General features: G+C 35.6%; 1 protein-coding gene across 1 annotated transcript in view; it reads right to left on the reverse strand.

The window, feature by feature from the left end:
- Positions 1-22,256, reverse strand: part of LOC150094898 (diacylglycerol kinase delta) — a 566,581-nt gene that overhangs the window by 244,508 nt on the left and 299,817 nt on the right. The window contains exons 13-14 of the mRNA XM_090411584.1: positions 12,499-12,593; positions 4,731-4,824 (exon numbers count right to left, since the gene is read on the reverse strand). Of these exons, the coding sequence (XP_090267710.1) occupies positions 4,731-4,824; positions 12,499-12,593 (189 nt within the window). The remainder of the gene's footprint in view (positions 1-4,730; positions 4,825-12,498; positions 12,594-22,256) is intronic.

A 22,256-nucleotide genomic window follows, 5' to 3' on the forward strand; every position in this document is an offset into this window, starting at 1 on the left:
AAAACTGCCGACAGACAATGGTATCCTTTATCCTTTGAGGGCACATATCAGCAATTTGATGATGATATGAATTTGGCATTTGGCGTGCTGTATACTCTGTTGAAGACCTCTGCCAAATAAAGTGGTATTTTACAATTATTCAAATTTTGTGACCAGTAGATTTAAGTGGTATTTCTGGATTATGTGCAAAAGATAATGGGTAGCAGTTCAATGAAGAAATGTAAAGTTATGCATTTTGGGATAAACAGATTACAAGCTGTTTATCACACTGATGGAACTGTACTTCAGGAAATAGATGAAGCTGGGGATTTTGATGAGTGATAGTAAATAGAGAGTTAAAGTTTAGAGGACATATTTCTAAGGTTGCCAAGGTAGCTAATAAGATTACTTGGCTATTGAAGAACATACTAACAAGCAGAGAAAAGGAAGTTGATATTCCTCTTTATAAGGCCCTGATACATCTACTTTCTGGATTACTGTGCTCAGGTCTAGTCACCAAGGTTTCTTGGGAATAATGAAGTGGCAGAGAGGATCCAGAGGTGAGTCACCAAGATGGTCTGCTATCAGACTAATGGTTTTTGGGTTGCAAAGGTTGATTGATATGTGAAAAAAAAGAGATAGGATAGAGATAATTAAGTTACTTTTTTATAGGATTTTTTAGGATTTATGTAGGAGAAATGTTTCAGCACTTGACTGAAAGGAGGGTAGAGCAAGTGGTCATCTCTGGAAGTTGAATAAGAATGTAGTCAGTAGGGATGTGAGGACTAGACTGTTTGCTTGGATAGTTAAATGAATGGAATAGGTTTCTAATCAGTTATGATATGGTGAGGTATGACAGATATTGTGTAAATAGTTTTGGTCTCCCATGATGAGTCTCCAGACCCCACAGAGGTGCCTGTACAATAATAATAAACTCTCTTATGGGTACTTAGTCAAGTTTAATTGATAAATACACTGAATGATACTACTGATGCATGTGTGTGTGTGTGTGTGTGTGTGTGTGTGTGTGTGTGTGTGTGTGTGTGTATATATATATATATATATATATATATAAAATGAAAGCCTTTTTTATGTCACGTTTTGAAACTCAGGGGCTACCCTGAGTGTCGAGTCTTCAAAATTCAAGTCATCAGAATTCAAGGAGAACCGGCCTACCAGTCCGGAACATGGGGGGGGGCTATGCCTTCTCCCCAGTGTGTGTGTGTGTGTGTGTGTGTGTGTGTGTGTGTGTGTGTGTGTGTGTGTGTGTGTGTGTGTGTGTGTGTATATGTAAATAAGTTTTTTTACCTTGGGAATAATGTATATTAGGGTTACCAAATAATTTTATAAACTTGGTTATTTACTCCTAATATCCCAAGTAAGCAAACAGTTAAGTTTGCGCCTGAACATAGTTCAAGTCTAAAGGTGGTGCAACACCAGGGCAACTCTTTGTAAAGGTGGGTAAAGCTCTGATCACTATTCTTAGTATTTTCCATAATGTAAAGCACATCTCACTAAGAGATGTATACTGCAATACATTATGGGTGGGGTCACTATCCAGACCGGTTTCAACCTTTTTTGAGGTCTCCTCAGTGAGTAGCTAGACCCTAAATACCAAGGTCTTAGTAATACAGAGCCTTATCAACTTTACCTATACAAGTTGCTACAAGGTGTTTTTATTTTGAATAAGAATCTCTGGAGGAGATGTAGATGTAAATAAGTTTTTTTTTTTACCTTGGGAATAATGTAAAATTACTTAATAACCCTAATATACATTATTCCCAAGGTAAAAAAATGTATTTACATCTACATCTCCTCGAGATATTCTTATTCAAAATAAAAACACTTTGTAGCAACTTGTATAGATAAAGTTGATAAGGCTCTGTATTACTAAAACCTTGGTATTTAGGGTCTAGCTACTCACTGAGACGACCTCAAAAAAGGTTTCAACCTTTTTTGAGTCTGGGTCTGGGTAGTGACCCCACCCATAATGTATTGTATACATCTCTTAGTGAGATGTGCTTTACATTATGGAAAATACTAAGAATAGTGATCAGAGCTTTACCCACCTTTACAAAGAGTTGCCCTGGTGTTGCACCGCCTTTAGACTTGAACTACATTCAGGCGCAAACTTAACTGTTTGCTTACTTGGGATATTAGGAGTAAAATAACCAAGTTTATAAAATTACTTGGTAACCCTAATATATATATATATATATATATACATACACATATATACATATATAAACAGTAATGTCATGCCTCATGATGCTTTGCTTTATGACAATCCTTTCATATGATGCTTTTCAATTATGACTAATCCCCATTTATATGATGCTGCATTTATTCATATGATGGTTTTAGTAATGTGATACTGTCATGAATCAACCAGTGCACAGTATTTGTGAAATCCATTTATTTACAATGTTGTTGCTCACTATATCTGTCTGTGTTTTGGTGTAAATTATTGTATGCTGCAAAAAGTATTCTACATTTTTCATTTGAGTGTCTCATAAATAAATGCTTTATTTGTGTCATTTACACACATATATAACTGCGTAAGAAAGTTATATTAAACCATTACATGCATCTACAAGTAAAAACAAAAACAGTGATTTGCTATACAGGAAACATCACAAGATTCAGAAACTTATGACTACCTTATGTCACTTTCATAACTTATTTTAATGGCAGTACAATGCCAAATGAACTAAACTATAAAATGATGTTTATTAACTGGCTTACATTACGCTGGATTTCAAACCAGCATCTTCAGAGCAAAACAACATGTTACAATCTGACGTTACAATGAGTAAGTGAAACAATTCAATTTGTAATGGACAAAAGATCTAATGCCCTAATTTGGTGCTTTCAAATGTTATAAAAAAGAAGTATTACAGCTGTGTAGGAGTTGATCTTAGGATAACAGTCTCTCCAATTTTTAGCAAATTAATGCAGTCATGTTTGTTAATGTCAGGAGAATGTTAGGAGCTTCATAGCCATTGCTGACTTTAAAAATAATCTTTCTGACCTGTAATGACTTCTATATAGCACACTGTTTTTCTTCAATCTAACCCTGTGCAAAGGAGTGTCCAAAGTATGGTCTGCCAGTTCAGACTTGCCATAATAATGATGGTGAATGTATTTGTTATGTTTTCTAAGGTGGATGTTAACAGATTTTCCTGGCTGTCCATATTAGGCTAATTCACAATCACAGGAAACTTCCATACACTCCAGGATATGCTAAAGAATGGAGTTTTTCCTTAGGAGAGTGGATCAGAGTTGCTAATTTGTCATGTGATTTGAATGTGGTGTGAAGGTTATATTTTATTAGTACTTTGACTATATTTTCAGATGTACCTCAGATATAGGGAATAGTGTTGTTCTAGGAGCTGTAGGAAAGTATGGCAAAAATAGTTAAGTTCTGTGGGGAGAGCTGCATCGGTAAAACAAATAGCCCTAATTTTGTGTGTGTTTTTGAATACCATACTGTTGGGCTGAATGATGGTGATACGATTGTCTGTGTAGGTTTCTTCCTGTGTGTTGGATTTCTATAAATTTTAAAAAAAGATACCGAGCCATCTGAAAGGTGAGTGACTAATGTATCAAGAGAAGGCAACAGTTATTAGATTCTTTTTCTACTGTGAAGTCAATATTGGGATGTTGGCTGTTTAAGTAAGTTACAAAGAATTCAATGGATCTTTCCCATGAGGCCAAATGGTAAATACATAATCGACAAAACATAACCACACGAAAGGTTTATACATAGCTGTGGTAAGTATTTTGTTCTCAAAGAGTTCAATGTAAAGGGAGAAACACACTGCAGTACTGTTAATCTCTTTGTAAATTTTTCCTTGCCTGATTGTTTGATGATCATGATGAGAAGATACCACTACTGATTATAAAGAAATAAATGATTTCTGTGTTCATTTAGAGCATTTTTTTTCTTTGAATTAAGTTTATTATTAAATCATGTGAAGTTACAGAATAAGTAGATATTTGCTAAAGTGACATAAGTCTAATAGATACGCTTACGTGTTTGATTTATGCATAACTTATTTTAACAGCATTACAACACCAAACAAACTACATTATAAAATGATGTTTATTAACTGGCTTATATTTTGCTGCTGGATTTCAAACCAGCATCATATAAGCCAGTTAATAAACATCATTTTATAATGTAGTTTGTTTGGTGTTGTAATGCTGCTAAAATAAGTTATGCATAAATCAAACACGTAAGCTTATCTATTAAACTTATGTCACTTTAGCAAATATCTACTTATTCTGTAACTTCACATGATTTAATAATAAACTTAATTCAAAGGAAAAAAATGCTCTAAATGAACACAGAAATCATTTATTTCTTTATAATTAGTAGTGGTATCTTCTCATCATGATCACTACATTAAGCCTATGACTGTAATAGATTAAATAATGCTTTCTTATACAATATATCAGGAAATATGTGAAACACAGAGTTTTAGAGATTATTCAAATATACAGGTTAAATATACAACAACAAAAAAAGAAGAAGAAAAACAAAAACTAAGTGATTCAAAGGTGAAAAATGAAATGGAATAAAATTAATAAAAGAACAAAAAACATTAAACCAATAAATTGTACAATAATAATAAACAAACATAAAATAAAATAATCATATTTAAAACTTTAGTAAATATGTTTACATTTAGAGATTATTTTATTTTATGAAGTAGGAGCAGAAAACAAATCTTAAAACTTATTTTTACCTTATGTGTAATTGAATCTTCTTCATCAGATCCTTCTTGAGCATATGCTTCTCCAACCTTTGCAATGAAATCCTTCACAGTTTCACAGAGTACTCTATAAATAAGCTATGCTTTTATAATAATTTTAGAAATAGATGATATACAAAATTTCAAAAGCACATGTTAACTTTACAGATACAAACAACATTATGGAAAAAGTCAGATTCCCAGAGATAATAATTAACTGACTATTTTAGTTAAAAAATTATTAGCTGATATTGATGATAAACTGATATCTCCATTCATTTTCCCACCTTTCCAGCTTATTCAAATCCTCTTGAAGACTCAAAACATCAGCACTATTACTAATAACCCTCCAAAGCTTTATATCATCTGCAAACAACTGAACATCTCCCTGTAGTCCTGTGACAATATCACTAACATAAGGATTGAACAGTAAATGGTCCCAGGACTGAACCCTGTGGAACTCCACTTGTAACCTTCCTACTCCCTGATACTGTTTCACCAATATATAACTTTCTGATATATATCAAAAGTCAGTCATCAATCCAATCCACTAACCTGATATCCAAACCTATATGATGCAACTTAAAAATCAACTTGTCATATGGCACACTGTCAAATGCCTTGGAAAAATTAAAAAAAAATGAGTGTATGCTTTGCTCTCAATGTATCCACTGCTTTTGTTACTCTAGGTTTAATGCAGCAAAATGTAAGGTCTTGAGGTTTAGGACACATCGATGGGATTCTGCATACTCTATTGGAGGAGCTATACTGAAGGAAGTAGGGGAGACAACAGATCTGGGGTTGATGATTGATACAAACCTGAAATTCAAGGGACATATTGCGAAGATGGAAGGTAACACAGAGGATTGCTGCAATAATGAGAAGGATGCTGACCTACAGAGATAAAAGAGTTATAATTCCATTGCATAAGACCCTGATCAGACCACACTTAAAACTATTGTTCTCAGATTTGGTCCACAGGATTTGAAAGGGATAAATTAACTGTGGAAAGGGTACAAAGGCAGATAACAAAGATGGTTTCAGGACTGTACAATGTTAGTTATGAGGATTGGCTGAGGGAATATGGACTGCAGAGTTTGGTGGATAGAAGGAGAGGTGATATCAGTGAGACGTTTAAACTATTGAGAGGTGGTTACAGGGTTGACACTGCGGTTAAACAGCAGGAAGGAGTGATGGCAAGGGGCCATCCCTGGAGGAGTGGTTTCTTTGCATGGAGGGTGGTTGAACCGTGGAATACATTGCCTGATAGAGTGGTGACAGCGAGAACGGTCAATGATACAAATTATCAGTTTAAGGAGTGGTATGATAGACTTTGTATTTCCTAGGAGGGACCTCCCACAATGAGTCTTGATAGACTTGTGTTTCCTAGGAAGGACCTCCAGCAATGAGTCTTTTGACTCCTTCGAGGCCTAAATAATAATAATAATAATAAATTTGTAAAAGGTAACCAGATTACTAAAACAAGGTACCCTTTAACATATCCATGCTGGTCTGCATAAATAATATTATCCTTATCTGCCCAATTCCGTATAAAAGTTGTTACCAATTTCTCCCAAGCCTTAACAACTACAGAAGAAATACAAACAGGCCTATAGTTTGATGCCTCCATTCTTCCATCACCCTTATGAAATGGTACTATTTTATCCTGCTTCCACTCTCCAGGAACCTACCTAACTGCAAGACTTTCATTAAACAGCAAGTAATGGCATAGTTGGTTCTATAGCACATTTCCTTAAAATACATGGTAAAATTCCATGTATTTTAAGAAATCCCCCCCCCCCCCCCAGCCTTATTGACATTTGGTGTACTCAGTATTTGAATACATCCTCATCATTCACTTCTAACACTCCACCAGTCATCATCCTTCTACGAATAAAGCCTGTGGTGCCAGGATGGAACATTCTAATAAAGTGATCATTAAACAGCTCAACTATGTCATCTGCTTTGGTCACTCCAATTCTCATCTCCAGTAAGGTAATCTGTCCACTATCATTTTTTCCTCCTATTTGCCACATAGCAAAAAAACTCCTTGGATTGCAGTGCCAATCTCCTCTCAGATTTTAATTTTTCTCTCCTTACAATACTAGTCGTCACTTTCCTAGCCTGGGCCTTATATTCCTCATAGAAGTGTCCACTTCTCTTCTACAGAAGAAATATAAACAGGCCTATAGTGTGATTCTTCAATTCTACCACCACCCTTATATAATGGTACTATTTTACCCTCCTTCAACTCTCCAGGAACCTGCCCAATTGCAAATTTTTCATTAAACATTAAATTATTATGCCCCTTCCATGATATATTTTTCTTCTGGAATTCCCCTTTTATTCCTTTTGCCATCCATTTGACTCCAAATTGCTTTATCTTCTTCATGTGAGGTATACAATCTCTCACTGCTGCCAACAATTTTTTCTTAGTATCTCCCATGCATGATAAAGAGCCAAGAGGCTATTTTTCGGGCAGCGTAAATTAAGTTAAGGGGATAATAAATCCCTTATTATTTTAAAGCTGGATACGAAACTCGGAGATCGAAATATATCAATATCTAAGAGTTTCATGCCGAAGAACTATCGGCGAGTCCAAGCGTAAGTCAACACCTGGGTAGTACAACACTAGGGCAACTCGAAGCAAAGGTGGAGCAAGCTCCATCACTATCCTTAATATCTCGTCTGGCAATTTCTATCTCGTCGGTAATAAAATCTCATCGGTCTGGCAATTCGTTAGTTGGGGTATATGTAAGTTCGATTCACTTAAATCTTGGTATTCCAGGTCTACCTACTCACTGATGAGACCTCAATAAAGTTTGAAACTGGTTGGGTAGTGACCTCTCCTCATAATGTAAAACAGTAATGCATCTCCTAGGAGCTGCGTTTTACATTATGAGAAAATATTAAGGATAGTGATGGAGCTTGCTCCACCTCTGCTCCGAGTTGCCCTAGTGTTGTACTACCCAGGTGTTGACTTACGCTTGGACTCGTCGATAGTTCTGCGGCATGAAACTCTTAGATTTCGATCTCCGAGTTTCATATCTGGCTTTAAAATGAGGGATTTATTATCCCTTTAACTTATCTCCCATGCTGAAAGTTTATTTTTCCCTTGGTTAGACTATAATAAATTTAGTTTAATCCTTTATCCAAGTGTGAGCAAACAAAGTTTGCGCCTGAAAGTATCTTCAGGACTGGGGTAAGGTGGTACAACACCTTACGCACTGATGCACTCATCCCATGCACTGACGACCCCTCTTCTTTCAAATTCTTTTGTCCATTATAATGCCGCAAACTAGTTTCCAAGATCATGATAGTTTCCTTCCTTATAATTTTGCAAAATTCTTTCTGTTTTGATACCAACACATGCCCATTCATCCTCCAAGTCAGCACACATGGTCACCCTCACCAACAGGGGGAGTCAAGTAATGCACATCTCAGTCACAATCAGATCCTCTAATGCTATGACCAAATCCAAAACTCTTGATCCTTGTGTTTCCTCTACCACATGTTGCCTAAGACAGTTGTCCTCCAAGAAATTCAAAAATTCATTTCCCTTATTACTTGCTGTCTCTTCTGCCTAGTTTATATTGCTATATTTGAAGTCCAACATAATGTTTGCTCACTTTGCACTTGCCAAACAAATTTGCCTAAACATTTCCTGCACATTACCATCTGTATTTCCTGCTCTGCAGCAACATCCTACTAAATATTTTGTCTTATAAACATGTCTCACACCATATACTCTCAAAGCCATTTGTGTTATTTCCATTGAGATTCTCCACCATCCTGAGAATGCCCAATTCATCTTATCATAAGTAACATTTCACCACCATGTTTACCTTCCTTATTCCTGCCAAAATATGCTATGCCTTTCAATTTCTATTCCTATTAGAACATCCTTCTCAGTTAACCAAGTTTCACTGATACCAACAACCTTTGGAGAGACTGAGTCAATCAATGCCACAAACTCATTCTCTTTATTCCTAATGCTTCTAACATTTATATACAGAAAAACCAGTATACTGCCAGTGTTTTTATATTCATTATTACTCCTCTCATACTCCATCTGGCTCAATTTCTGTGGAATTATTTAACAGCTTATAATAAATTTAGTTTAATCCTTTATCCAAGTGTGAGCAAACAAAGTTTGCGCCTGAAAGTATCTTCAGGACTGGGGTAAGGTGGTACAACACCAGGGCACGCCTTGCAAAGGTGGAGCAAGCTACCACACTCCTATCTCAGTATCTCCCATAATGCAAAACACATCTCCTTGCAGATATGTCTAATGTTATGCATTAAGGGAAGGGCCACAACCCAGACTAGTTTTGACCTTTATTGAGGTCTCTTCGGTGGGAGCCAGGCCCAAGTGGAGATACCAGGCAGAAGAATTAGCAGGTCATCTCTACCTATAGGAGTTGCCAAATGGTGTGCCACCCTTTTTGAATAAATTACTCTGGATTTAGAGAAAGATGTTGAAAGTTTATTTTTCACTTGGTTAGAGTATAATAAATTTAGTTTAATCCTTTATCCAAGTGTGAGCAAACAAAGATATACTGAGATAGGAGTGTTGATAGCTTGCTCCACCTTTGCAAGGAGTGCCCTGGTGTTGTACCACCTTACCCCAGTCCTGAAGATACTTTCCAGCGCAAACTTTGTTTGCTCACACTTGGATAAAGGATTAAACTAAATTTATTATACTCTAACCAAGTGAAAAATAAACTTTCAATATTTATCAGCTTATATCATACTGGTGTAAATGATACCGTGCAATATATAGAAGGTAGACATAAAGAGGATTTGAAGTGAAAGAATCAAAGGTGTATCAGGCATTGATTGGGTTATTCACAACTTTATATTGCTATAGCTGAAGTCCATTATTGGGATTTAATGGAATAAATACAACACATATAAATAATTAAACAACATGTTTACTCACTTCTATATTTCATCTCAATCACTGAGACATCATCAGGGATACAATATTACATTTGCATAAATACTAAGTGGAAAAGATTAGACTGAAAGCCTTTCTCAAGCTTTGCCTAGAAGAAATCTCTCTAACAGCCAACTCCTCTCTTTCCATAAATTATGCAAAGACAGTAGCATAATAATCACTAGAGCCAACAAAGGTAATTCTACTATAGTCATCAATGCCAGTGAATATAATCATATAATCAGAAGATAATATTCACTGCCATTTCTCAGCACTACTTATAAACCAAAATATTATGATATCACTAATTCTCAAAAGAAAACATTAAAAGACTTCTTAAAAATGTTTACATCTTGGCTTCATGAAATAGTTAAAAACCTCATCAAACCATTTAGTCCCCCCCCCCAATATATGGATTGCCAAAAATTCATAAACTCAGTAACCTGCTCTGACCCATAATAGATGCTACTGACTCACCCCTTTTAAGTTAGCTAAATCCTCAACCTCCACTTACAGTTCATTCTTCTTCTTCTATTAAAAACTACACTTATTTCAAATCTTTAACCCAAAATATAGTTTTAGACAAGTGCAATATCATGATTAGCTTTGATATGACCTCCCGTTTTACCAATATCCCTCTTTCTGAAACTTTAAATTTATTAAAAAAATGTCCCCCCCCCCTGGATATCACTGACATTGATCTTTTTAATTTTACCATTCATTCTGGCTACTTCACTTGGAAAGATACTATTTATAAATAGATTGAAGGAACAGCCATGAGTTCTCCCCTCTGGATGATTATTATGTGGAGCATTTCGAAAAACATGCTCTTTAAAATATTCCCCAAACCTCGACAAACATGGCTGTGTCAATTTACCAAAAACCTGGGATACAATCATTTTAAGATTGAATTAATACTTATTAACCTCTCTCTCTCTCTCTCTCTCTCTCTCTCTCTGTATCCAACAATAGATGCCACCAATTAGGACTTTAGTTCTTTGTATTGTCCATTACAATTTTAAACTGTTTCCACTATTAACTAATTGTTGCTGTTTGCATACTGTGACAAACTGCTTGTACTCTGAAGATAATGAGTAGAAAATCAGCAAAATATTAGCACCTAAGTAAATAAATATATTATTTATTTTCTTGTGTTGAGAATTAAACTGTAATAAAAACTTAACATGAACTGACAACACATAAGCTTCTCTACTTGCCATACTGGCAATCATTTATTAGTTGAGAGCTTTCAAGGTATGCATTTATAAATATTAGCAATGTTAGTAATATTTAGTAAAATATTAGTAATTGGTCAAGACGGTGATGCCATTGTTCACTCCCTAATTTTCTTCAGAACTCTCCTACTGGTGGTTTTTCATCTTTGATAATTTATTTTTAACTCACCTCTCAATATACATATGAAAAATGACAGGACTCATTTTGTTTTTACTTGTGACAATGCAAAAAATTAACTTGTCATCATGTACCAAAAATGTCAGCTGTTTCAAAAATAGCTGAGTTATAAAGCAATCTTAGTAAGATATACATCCCTGGCAGAATCATTAGCTATCAGGATGCTGAGGTGGAAATAAATGAAAGGAGAAAGAAAAAAAAGGGAGAGAGAGAGAGGTAATGAGTTAGAGGTATTAGATATATCGCATGAGCTTGATTTTAACAGAGCAGTGGGAGTGGATGGGATACTGGCTGAAGAATTCTATTTGCAAAAGAATCAGAAATACCAGTGACTAAGTTATTCAACTTGAGTCTCAACATGAGCACTAGTCCTAATGAGTGGAAAGAGCAAGATAATTCCATTATTTTGGGTGGTGATAGCAATGAAGCAATTAATTATAAAACAATCTGCAACCCAAGAGTGGTCATTACATAATGGTAATGATAATTAGGACCAGTACCCAGTAGCTTTATTAAAGGAAGGTCTTGCTATTTTGCTTAAGCTTTATAAGAATGAAAGAGTTGGATATGGGGAACAGATATACCACATTAGTTCTGTTTTTTGACAGTAATGTATACAGTGATGATTCTAAATAAATAAATAAGTGTAGTTACCTTTTCCCCAATAAAAACAATGTTTACACAACAGTAATACATTTTTATACAATGATACAACATTATTGGATACTTTACTTTGCTCCTTTCTTATCAGTGATGAACATGCATTTATTTTTCATTAATAATTTTAAAAATTCCATATTATAAAAATTTCTGATTTTTCTTTCACTCAGAATAAATTTATTTACATGATAAAATGAAGAAAATAATAAAAATTGCTTGTATTCCTCTGGTTTTATTCGAATTAGATTTTAGATTCTAATTAGATTCTGTATTTTAGATTTCTTGTTTTCAAAAACTCGACGAGTAACATTCTTTTGTGTTGGAGTACATCTACTAAATTGTTCTTCTGAGTGTTTATGATTTTTCACATCTACTAATGGAGATGACTAATGACTAGCACTCTGCACCTGTTATTTCAACAATATCATCCATTTTGAGGGAGGCCTCACATTCACATCTTCAAGCATTAAGGTATGATGTCACTGCTGGTTTGGTAATTAAAGGTATAAATGTAAACCTTATAAATATTTATATAAAATTTAATATATGCTTATGAATCTTAAATATATTTAAGAAAAATAACTGACTGAAAGAGTTCCCTTCAGTACACATGGAGAGAGAACCAAAATTTTACCTTGACAGGATTGGATGGTTAATTTATTTTGCTTATTTGAGAATATGCAAAAATATTACAGCTACATTATAAGTTATGTTTTCCTATTTCAAAAAAATCAATAAACAGTAACATACTTTGCAGAAGATATGACAACAGAATGCTGATCTGAATGTAGTATCTTTGTTAAATGGGCTACAACTGACTCTTCATAGACTGTTATTGGATCAAACTAAAAGAGTAAAATATCAGATTAACATTAAGCATATTTATGTGCTTCAAATGCTTACAACACCTAAAATTTATTTATTCTAAATTATAAGTTATGTTTTCTATTTCAAAAATATCAATAAACAGTAACATACTTTGCAATAATTTTCAAGTTCCTGGTTTATCTAATTTGGCAAATGCATTTTTTTTATGATGAGTAATACAGATGCATTTATTTTTTTTTTAACAATGAAAGCAGAAAGATTATTAATAATGAGCTACATGCTTAAGAAGTTTAGTTTAGTTTTTCACAGAACCCAGTGGTAATTCTCAATGAATTAGTAACAAAAGAATTGCTTAACATTCTGAATGTTATAATGTAGAGATATTTGTAAAATTAACTCTTAAAAATGTTTATTTTGGAAGCTATAATGTATCACGGACTAGTCACTGGGCTATTCTGTTATATACTATGCTGTGCTTTGGTGTGATGTGGCAGTGTTCTATTATTAAAAAGAACTCCATTGGCCTTGGTGGTCAATGTGTTAATATTAATTTCAGCAGTTTACAGTCAAAAGATGATTTTATATTAAAAAAAAAAGTTAACTGAACTGGCCAAGGAATTTTTGCATCTATGTGCAAGAGAATATAGCAAGTAAAATTAAAAATCACCATGGAACTACAGTGAATGTAGATGGCAGGAACTTGAGGAACGTGTCAGATGCATCAGAAATAGCTGAGTGTTTTAGTGTTCAATTTAGTAAGGTACACATTTCAGGCAGACTCACTCTCTGGATGCTGAAAGGGAAATGGATGAAAGATGCAAAAGATGAGTTAGAGGTATTAAAGTCTGCAAGAACTTGATTCAAACACATCATGTTGGAGGCTTAATGGATTTTTTACAACACTCAAAAAGAATTAAAATAGAATTTAATACTTCCTATATTTTGTCCTAGTCACTAGGACATCTATGGGGATTACAAAAACAATTAATGTAACATATACACAAATAACAAACAATACTAAGCCCAACCACGTGGGTGACACTAAAGTCCTATCTAGATAGAGCGCCCTCTAAGGGCAATGGTAGGTGGCCTGGAATGTAAGGTAGGAACTCTGGTGATGAGTGTTTCCCAAATCTTCAGAAGCTTAATGCAACCGTATTTATTGAGATTTGGTTGGTTTTTGAGAGCTGCTGCTGCTTCTAAGAAAAGTCTATCTTTCTTAAATTTGCTGTGGTGGAGCATGGTGGTTTTCTTCCATGATACCCTGTGGGTGGTGTCCAAAACATGGTCAGCCAAGCCTGAATGGTCATAGTTGTGTTTGAAGATGTAAGACTTGTGTTCCTCTGGACAGATGGATGCTGATCTGCCTGTCTGTCCAAAGTACGCCAGCTTACAGGAACAGGGTACTTTGTAAATTCCAGGCAGAGAGAGAGGAGGGAGCTGATCTTTCATAGAACGGATAAGGGTAGCAAGTTTGCGGTGGGGCTAATATGCTGTGTGTAGGTTGTACTGTTTTAGTATCTTGGCTATTTTTTCGGATGTGCCTTGGATGTAGGGTATGGTGATGGCATTTTTAAAATCTTGTTGACGAGAAGGACGGGGAATGGGGGAGGAGTTGATTATTTTTTTGATACTGTGATCGCTGTAGCCTTTGGAGAGGAAAGTGCTGTGTATGTGGTTAAGCTCAGTAGTGAGGGTGGTTCCACTGGAACAAAGATTGTGGGCTCTCTTGGTAAGAGTTTTAATAATGCCATATTGTTGAGAGGGGTGGTGGTGGTGGGAGAGTTTGTGAATGTATCTGCCTGTGTGTGTGGGTTTTCTGTATACGGTGAAGGTAAGTGTATCATTAGGCAGGCATGTGACTAAGGTGTCTAGGAAGGGTAAACAATTGTTCTTTTCCTTTTCCATAGTGAATTGGATTCTTGGATGTAGACTATTGAGATGACTGAGGAAGGAGTCTAACGTGTCTGGACCATGCGGCCAAATAGAGAACACATCACCTACATATCTTAGCCAGATAGAAGGTTTGAGTGGGGCTGAATCTATGGCTCGTTTTTCGAAATCTTCCATATAGAAATTGGCAAGGGGGGGTGAGAGGGGGGGAACCCATGGCAGTTCCCTCTATCTGCTTGTAGATTTTGTTGTTCCAAGAGAAATACCCATAGTTAATGGCAAAGGAAAAGAGATCTAAGATGTCAGAAGGAAAAACGTTTTCTAATAGAGATAAGGTGTCAATTAAGGGAATATTGATAAACAAAGAGGAGATAAGCTTTGATATCACCTCTTTGTTTACCAATATTCCCTTATAGTAAGCTTTGATATCTCCTCTTTGTTTACCAATATTCCCTTAATTGGCACCTTATCTCTCTTAGAAAACGTTTTTCCCTCTGACATCTTAGATCTCTTTTCCTTTGCCATTAACTCTGGGTATTTCTCTTGGAACAACAAAATCTACAAGCAGACAGAGGGAACTGCCATGGGTTCCCCCCTCTCACCCCCCCTTGCCAATTTCTATATGGAAGATTTCGAAAAACGAGACATCGACTCAGCCCCACTCAAACCTTCTATCTGGCTAAGATATGTAGATGATGTGTTCTCTATTTGGCCTCATGGCCCAGACACGTTAGACTTCTTCCTCAGTCATCTCAATAGTCTACATCCAAGAATCCAGTTCACTATGGAAAAGGAAAAGAACAATTGTTTACCCTTCCTAGACCCTTAGTAACACGCCTGCCTAATGATACACTTACCTTCACCGTATACAGAAAACCCACACACACAGGCAGATACATTCACAAACTCTCCCACCACCACCCCTCTCAACAATATAGCATTATTAAAACTCTTACCAAGAGAGCCCACAATCTTTGTTCCAGTGGAACCGCCCTCACTACTGAGCTTAACCACATACACAGCACTTTCCTCTCCAATGGCTACAGCGATCACAGTATCAAAAAAATAATCAACTCCTCCCCTATTACCCATCCTTCTCGTCAACAAGGTTTTAAAAATGCCATCACCATACCCTACATCCGAGGCACATCCGAAAAAATAGCCACGATACTAAAACAGTACAACCTACACACAGCATATAAGCCCCACCGCAAACTTGCTACCCTTATCCGTTCTACGAAAGATCAGCTCCCTCCTCTCTCTCTGCCTGGAGTTTACAAAGTACCCTGTTCCTGTAAGCTGGCGTACTTTGGACAGACAGGCAGATCAGCATCCATCCGTCTAGAGGAACACAAGTCTTACATCTTCAAACACAACTATGGCCATTCAGGCTTGGCTGACCATGTTTTGGACACCACCCACAGTGTATCATGGAAGAAAACTACCATGCTCCACCACAGCAAATTCAAGAAAGAGAGACTTTTCTTAGAAGCAGCAGCAGCTCTCAAAAACCAACCAAATCTCAATAAATACGGTTGCATTAAGCTTCCGAAGATTTGGGAAACACTTATCACCAGAGTTCCCACCTTACATTCCAGGCCACCTACTACTGCCCTTAGAGGGCGTTCTACCTAGATAGGACTTTAGTGTCACCCACGTGGTTGGGCTTAGTATTGTTTGTTATTTGTGTATATGTTACATTAATTGTTTTTGTAATCCCCATAGATGTCCTAGTGACTAGGACGAAATATAGGAAGTATTAAATTCTATTTTAATTCTTTTTGAGTGTTGTAAAAAATCCATTAAGCCTCCAACATGATGTCCTTACAGCACTTAAGCCTCTACACAAGTGATTCAAACACAGCAATAGGATTAGATGGGATATCAGCACAAGTGCTGAAGGAATTAGAGAGTTAGTAATGTCCCTGACATGGTTTTTCACCCTGAGTCTCTGCATATTCATATAATGAGAGTAAGGGCAAGATAATTCCATTATACAAGACTGGAGCTAAGACTGAAGCAACCAATATTTGATTGCTTCCATCAGAGTATGATCATTAAGCTGCTGGAAAGAGTGGTCAGATTCACATTCTGAATTCTACTCTCTTCTACAGAGGACGGCATGACTTTGTTAAATGTACATCTTGATTTAGTAATCTGCTCACATAGACAGCAGAGTTGCATAAGGGTAATGGATATAACATGTTACTTCTGGATTTTGCCAAGATATTCAACATGCATCCACATAGGAGGTTGATATACAAACTCAAAGGGATGAGGATTAGGACAAGGTATTGGATAATAACAATTCTGATTCTAAGAGAAGGTGAGTGATCAGTGATGCACCAGAGGCTTCTGTACTTGAGCTACTGTTGTTTAATAATATGAAGAGTTAGTTGGACAATAATATACGATTATTTGCATAATGCAAAGTTTAGGGAGAGTGATCATTAACATATCTGAAATAAAATTCTTGCAAGTCTGAGCTGCTGGAAAGAGTGGTCAGATTCTGACCACTCTTTCCAGCAGCTCAGAAATGAATCGATATTTCTGAAATGAATAGATATTGATACTGTCTTCTACAGAGGATAGAATCTGGTTCTATAGACAAATGATAATGAATATTGCTTCGATATTAAGTGCAAGATTCTGCATTTTGGACTGAGAATATTGTAGACAGTAGGATATTAATGGGAGTTTGCTGCAAGTAGTGTCCAAATTCCTATCATATCTTTCCTTTAACACATTTATTGAAGATATTTTCACAGTACCCAGTGGTAATCCATTTCATACACTTTCTGAGAACCCAAAGCTTACATGCTTCCTAAACATACCCTTACTCATCTTCCAGGGATGACCCAGTGTCCCCTCCACTTGGTCATAACTGTGAAATCTTACTTATAAAATCTTTTCACCTATTTATCAAACTTTGATGATCCCCCCCCCCTTCCCAAAAAAAAAAGCTGTCTTTGTATGCATAATTCCATAGGCCATATATCATCTTGGTTGCCTCTCATCATCATCATCGTCATAACACTAAATACGGGTATGGACCATATCGGTCTGTTCTGGTCTCATTATCCATCCAATATCCTTTTTTGCAGTCTACCCTGCCTTCTCTTTCCAATTGGCTTATATTTTAGTATTTGTGGGTACATGCAGAAGAAATTGACTTCAAGGTACTGAGAAGAAACTGAAAAATGAAAAGGATTTGCAGAAGATGGGACGAGGAAATATGTCAGTTACCACATCCTCTGATGGTATTACTGTCACTAGATGGGTTGATAACTGAATAGTACATGTGGTATCTAGCTACTTAGGAAAGGAGCCTGTCAGTGTATGTCAGAGGTTCAGCCAGAAAGAAAAAAGTATGTTGAAATTCCACTACCTCGCTGCATAGCTGTTTATAACAAACATATGGGTAAAGTGGACCTTATGGACTCTGTTGGGATTTGTATCGAAATGATACCAGGAACAAACAATGGTATATGAGAATTTTTTACCATATGTTGAATGTACTTATTTGTAATGCACAGATCATTTGGAAATGGGAAGAAAAAGAAAAATCGGATTTGTTGGAATTCAAATCAAGAGTGGCCACTGCTTTGATATATCAAGGTTTAGCTCAGCTAGGTACAAAGAAACGAGGACACCCTTCAAGTCAGACACAACCAGCACTAAAGAAACGCAAAACTCACTCTGTGCCACATGAGAAACGTTTTGATGGTGGCGGACACTTTCAAAAGAAGACAACAGGTGCTAATGCCAATCATTGCAGAGATGTACAGTGCAAGAGTAAAACAAGATACATCTGTGGTAGATGTGAGGTTCCAATCTGTCTGGAATTTTGTCAGTCTTTCCATACAAAATGAGGCAAAGAGAATAAGACTGTTCTTGATTTACATGGCTCTACTGCAAATTCTAATTGTTCTAATTTTTTGTATGTACTAAGTAATCCAAATTTTGATCATTCATGCAGTGTTTCAGCAAAATATAAATTGTTTATAATCTGTTTTGTCATAATTGTAATGTCCTTCAATGAAAATAAATTCCTTAGTCTAAATGATTTCCATAGAAATATGTCTGTAGTCTGTTGGCGTTCTCAGATGAAGACATCATGCACTAACGGGAGATGAATGGAAGTGACAATTAATGGAATGAGTTGACAGAGATAGTTGTGGGTGCTATGTTAGTGAACAGTTTAAGTAGAGTATGAATGATGGACATTGTGTGAATGGTTAGTGTAAGCTTCTTATAATGAGTCTTTGGATAGTCCATGTACATTATTATTACCATGGAGATTCCATGATAATAATAATAATAATAATAATTGTGATATTTCTTCATTGCGTGTATATACACACAAAATAAGGCATAGGTTTCCAATAAAAATAATTAATGCACAAAATTCAAGGAAAGTGCATTTCCTAGGGAGCACACATTATAATGAGTCATTTCTTAAATATGTTTCAACCTTTCCTGAGGCCTCATACTAAATGCTCACAAGAAACCCCCCCCCAACATTCTACCACAGAAGACTACAGCAAAACTGTCACCATCCCATGCATTCAAGGCACATGGAGAAAGATATATAAAGTGATAATAAAATGGTTATTTATGACCATGAGAACTATAGGAGAGAATGACTACTGTTTGGGTTTTTTTGGTCAAATGTATTTATTTTAAACTAAGTTATACCAACTAAATTTGCCAACTGTGTCTGTTGACTTCATCAGGGTTAAAATTATATAAATGTAAGAATACTTAAATGCTAAAAGAACTGTTTGCATTGAAACCATAAATTGACCGAATACAATTGCATTTTTATAAAAGCAGAAGAACGTGTACATCACACGTATAGCACGTGTAAGCTCTACTAGTTGTTATGTAGGCACGTTCTGTAGTTGGCAGCAAAATTTAATTCTGGCATGATGAAAGATCTAATGAGGGTCTTCCAGATCTCGGGCAGAATTAATCCTTGGTTTCTATTTAGGTTTTCTTCTGAATGGAGAACTGTTGTGGCTTCTTTCATCATTCGGGAGTAAAAATCCTCCTCTAAGTAGCTTTCATCCCATTCTATAACATGGTTAGTCCTAGCAAAATGAAAGGTTAACCCCGATTTGTTTTCTCTATTATTATTGACGTCTCCTATGTGTACCTCTTTTCTGATTTCGAAAATTCTTGAAGTCTGGCCAATATAATTTAAGCCGCATGAGCAGGGTATGTTGTAAACTCCGGCATATTTGAAATAAGGATGACTATCTTTTGGAGATCTTAAGAATTGGCGAATGGTCTGTGAGGGTTTAAAAGCTACTCGTATTCCATGTGGCTTGAGGAGTTTAGCAATCTTATTAGAAACAGTCCCTGTAAACGGAATCACAATAGTAGAATTGTAATGTATATCTTTTAGTCATCTTTGTGGGGGAGGGTCACAGAAAAGAATCTTGTTGATCAATTTTCTAGGATGACCATTCTTTGTAAGATTATTTAATATCAGGGATAGTTCATCTTGGAGGTCTTTATCATCAGCTGTAATGAGAAAAGCTCTATTTTTTAGCATGTGTACAATGCTAAGTTTCTGAGAAATATGGTGTGAAATGAAGTGTAAGTATCTACCTGTACTGGTAGGTTTGCGATAAACTAAGGCTGATGCATCCATTTATTTGTTTCTTAATTAAAATGTCCAGAAATGGTAATTGGTTATCTTTCTCCATTTCTAGAGTGAATTTAATTTTGTGATGTAAAGAGTTGATCTTGCTTAGGAAATTGAACAAATCCTTTTCCATATTTTTCCAAACAATAAAAATATCGTCAACGTATCTCCACCAAACTGTGGGTGTAGGGTCCAGTTGAGATAAAATTTTATTTTCAAATTTATCCATAAATAGAGGAGGATTTCCGCTCCTGAATGATAAAAGAAGCCACAACAGTTCTCCGTTCAGAAGTAAACCTAAGTAGAAACCAAAGATTAATTCTTCCCGAGATCTGGAAGACCCTCATTAGATCTTTCACCACGCCAGAATTAAATTTTGCTGCCAACTACAGAACGTTCCTACATAACAACTAGTAGATCTTACACATGCTATACATGTGATGTATGCATTCTTCTGCTTTTATAAAAATGCAATTGAATTCGGTCCATTTATGGTTTCAGTGCAAACAGTGTTTTTAGTATTTAAGTGTTCTTACATTTATATAATTTTAACCCTGATGAAGCCAACAGCCACAGTTGGCAAAACTAGTTGGTATAACTTAGTTTAAAATAAATACATTTGACCAAAAAAATCCAAATAGTAGCCATTCTCTCATATAGTTCTCGTGGTCAAAAATAACCATTTTATTATCATGAATAGCCTCCATGGGGAAACTAAACACCAGGTACGTCGTTTTGAGCTACTTAAATGTAAAAGGGCTAAACTGTTAAATCACCTTACGTTTTTGAAGAAATGCAAAACCACAACATCATTCCAAAGTTTCTTATTTTGAGAGAATGATTCCATTCAAGAAGAGCTAAGCATATATATATTTTAAAACATCTTTGGCTCTTTTATGTGAGTGGATACAACACAGCAGATTTGAACTATGCCAAATAGACTTTCAATGCTATCAGATTTACGAGGATATGTCTAGTACTTTAGACCAAAACTTATGGTCACTTTAGATAGAATGATAATTAGTAGCTATGACAAGGCCTTTTCTATCAGTAAACAAAGCCAAATCAAGAAATTCAATGTTCTTTACAAAAAACATTTTCAGTCAAAACCTAGTTTGCCGGACAACAATGTTATATTTAATTTCTCTGATCATGTTCTATCAAAACCAGAAGTTAGTATACTTAAAAAAGGCTTCAATTTTTCTATTACTTCTGATATAATTCCTAAAGTGGACATTATATGCAATATAGAAAAGGTCGTTTCGTTGCTACCGGAACCCATAAGCTAATGACCTCAGACTTAAAAGCAGTATCATTCTCTCTTCTTCAAGAGCTCCACACAAAAACATCACTCCTCTAGAGAGAAGAGCTATGTTTAGGTTAAAGAAATCATCATCTTAAAAGCCAATAAAGGCAACTGTACAGTGATCTTAAATACTAGTGATAACAAAGATAAGATCACCAACTTACTATCTGATACATCTATTTACCGTGATGATCCTACTTTAAAGAATCACAATGATACCAACGATTTGTTACATAATATGGATAGCTGGTCAACAGATTTAAAATGGAGATTGAAGTCTATGCATCCACTAACGCCGAGACTATATGGCTCTCCAAAAATCCATAAAAATGGAATACCGTTACGCCCCATCATTGATGGTATTAATTCACCTACATATTTATTATCTAAACACCTTGCAGGTCTTCTCAAAGCACACATCTGCAATTCAGATACTTACATACAAAATTCACAAAATTTCGTGGAGAAATTAAACAACATCTCGATCTCCAATACAGATCTTCTGGCAAGCCTGGATGGACATCATTATTTATTTAACAATATTCCAGTAGAAAAAGTGATCAACATTTAAGGAAACTTCTTCCACTCAAGACAATACTTCTTTGTTCCATCACTGTTTAAATTCTAACTTTTTCCTATGGAATAAAACTTTTTACCAGCAATTAACAGGCCTTGCAATGGGAAGCCCTCTTTTACCACCTTGTGCTGATCTATTTATGGAGAAATTTGAAAATAAAATTTTATCTCAACTGGACCCTACACCCACAGTTTGATGGAGATACGTTAACGATATTTTTATTTTTGGAAAAATACAGAAAAAGATTTGTT

This window comes from Typopeltis vanoorti, chromosome 21, assembly GCF_054136105.1.
Source record: "Typopeltis vanoorti isolate ZY-2024b chromosome 21, IOZ_Tvanoo_1.0, whole genome shotgun sequence".
Taxonomy (NCBI): domain Eukaryota; kingdom Metazoa; phylum Arthropoda; class Arachnida; order Uropygi; family Thelyphonidae; genus Typopeltis; species Typopeltis vanoorti.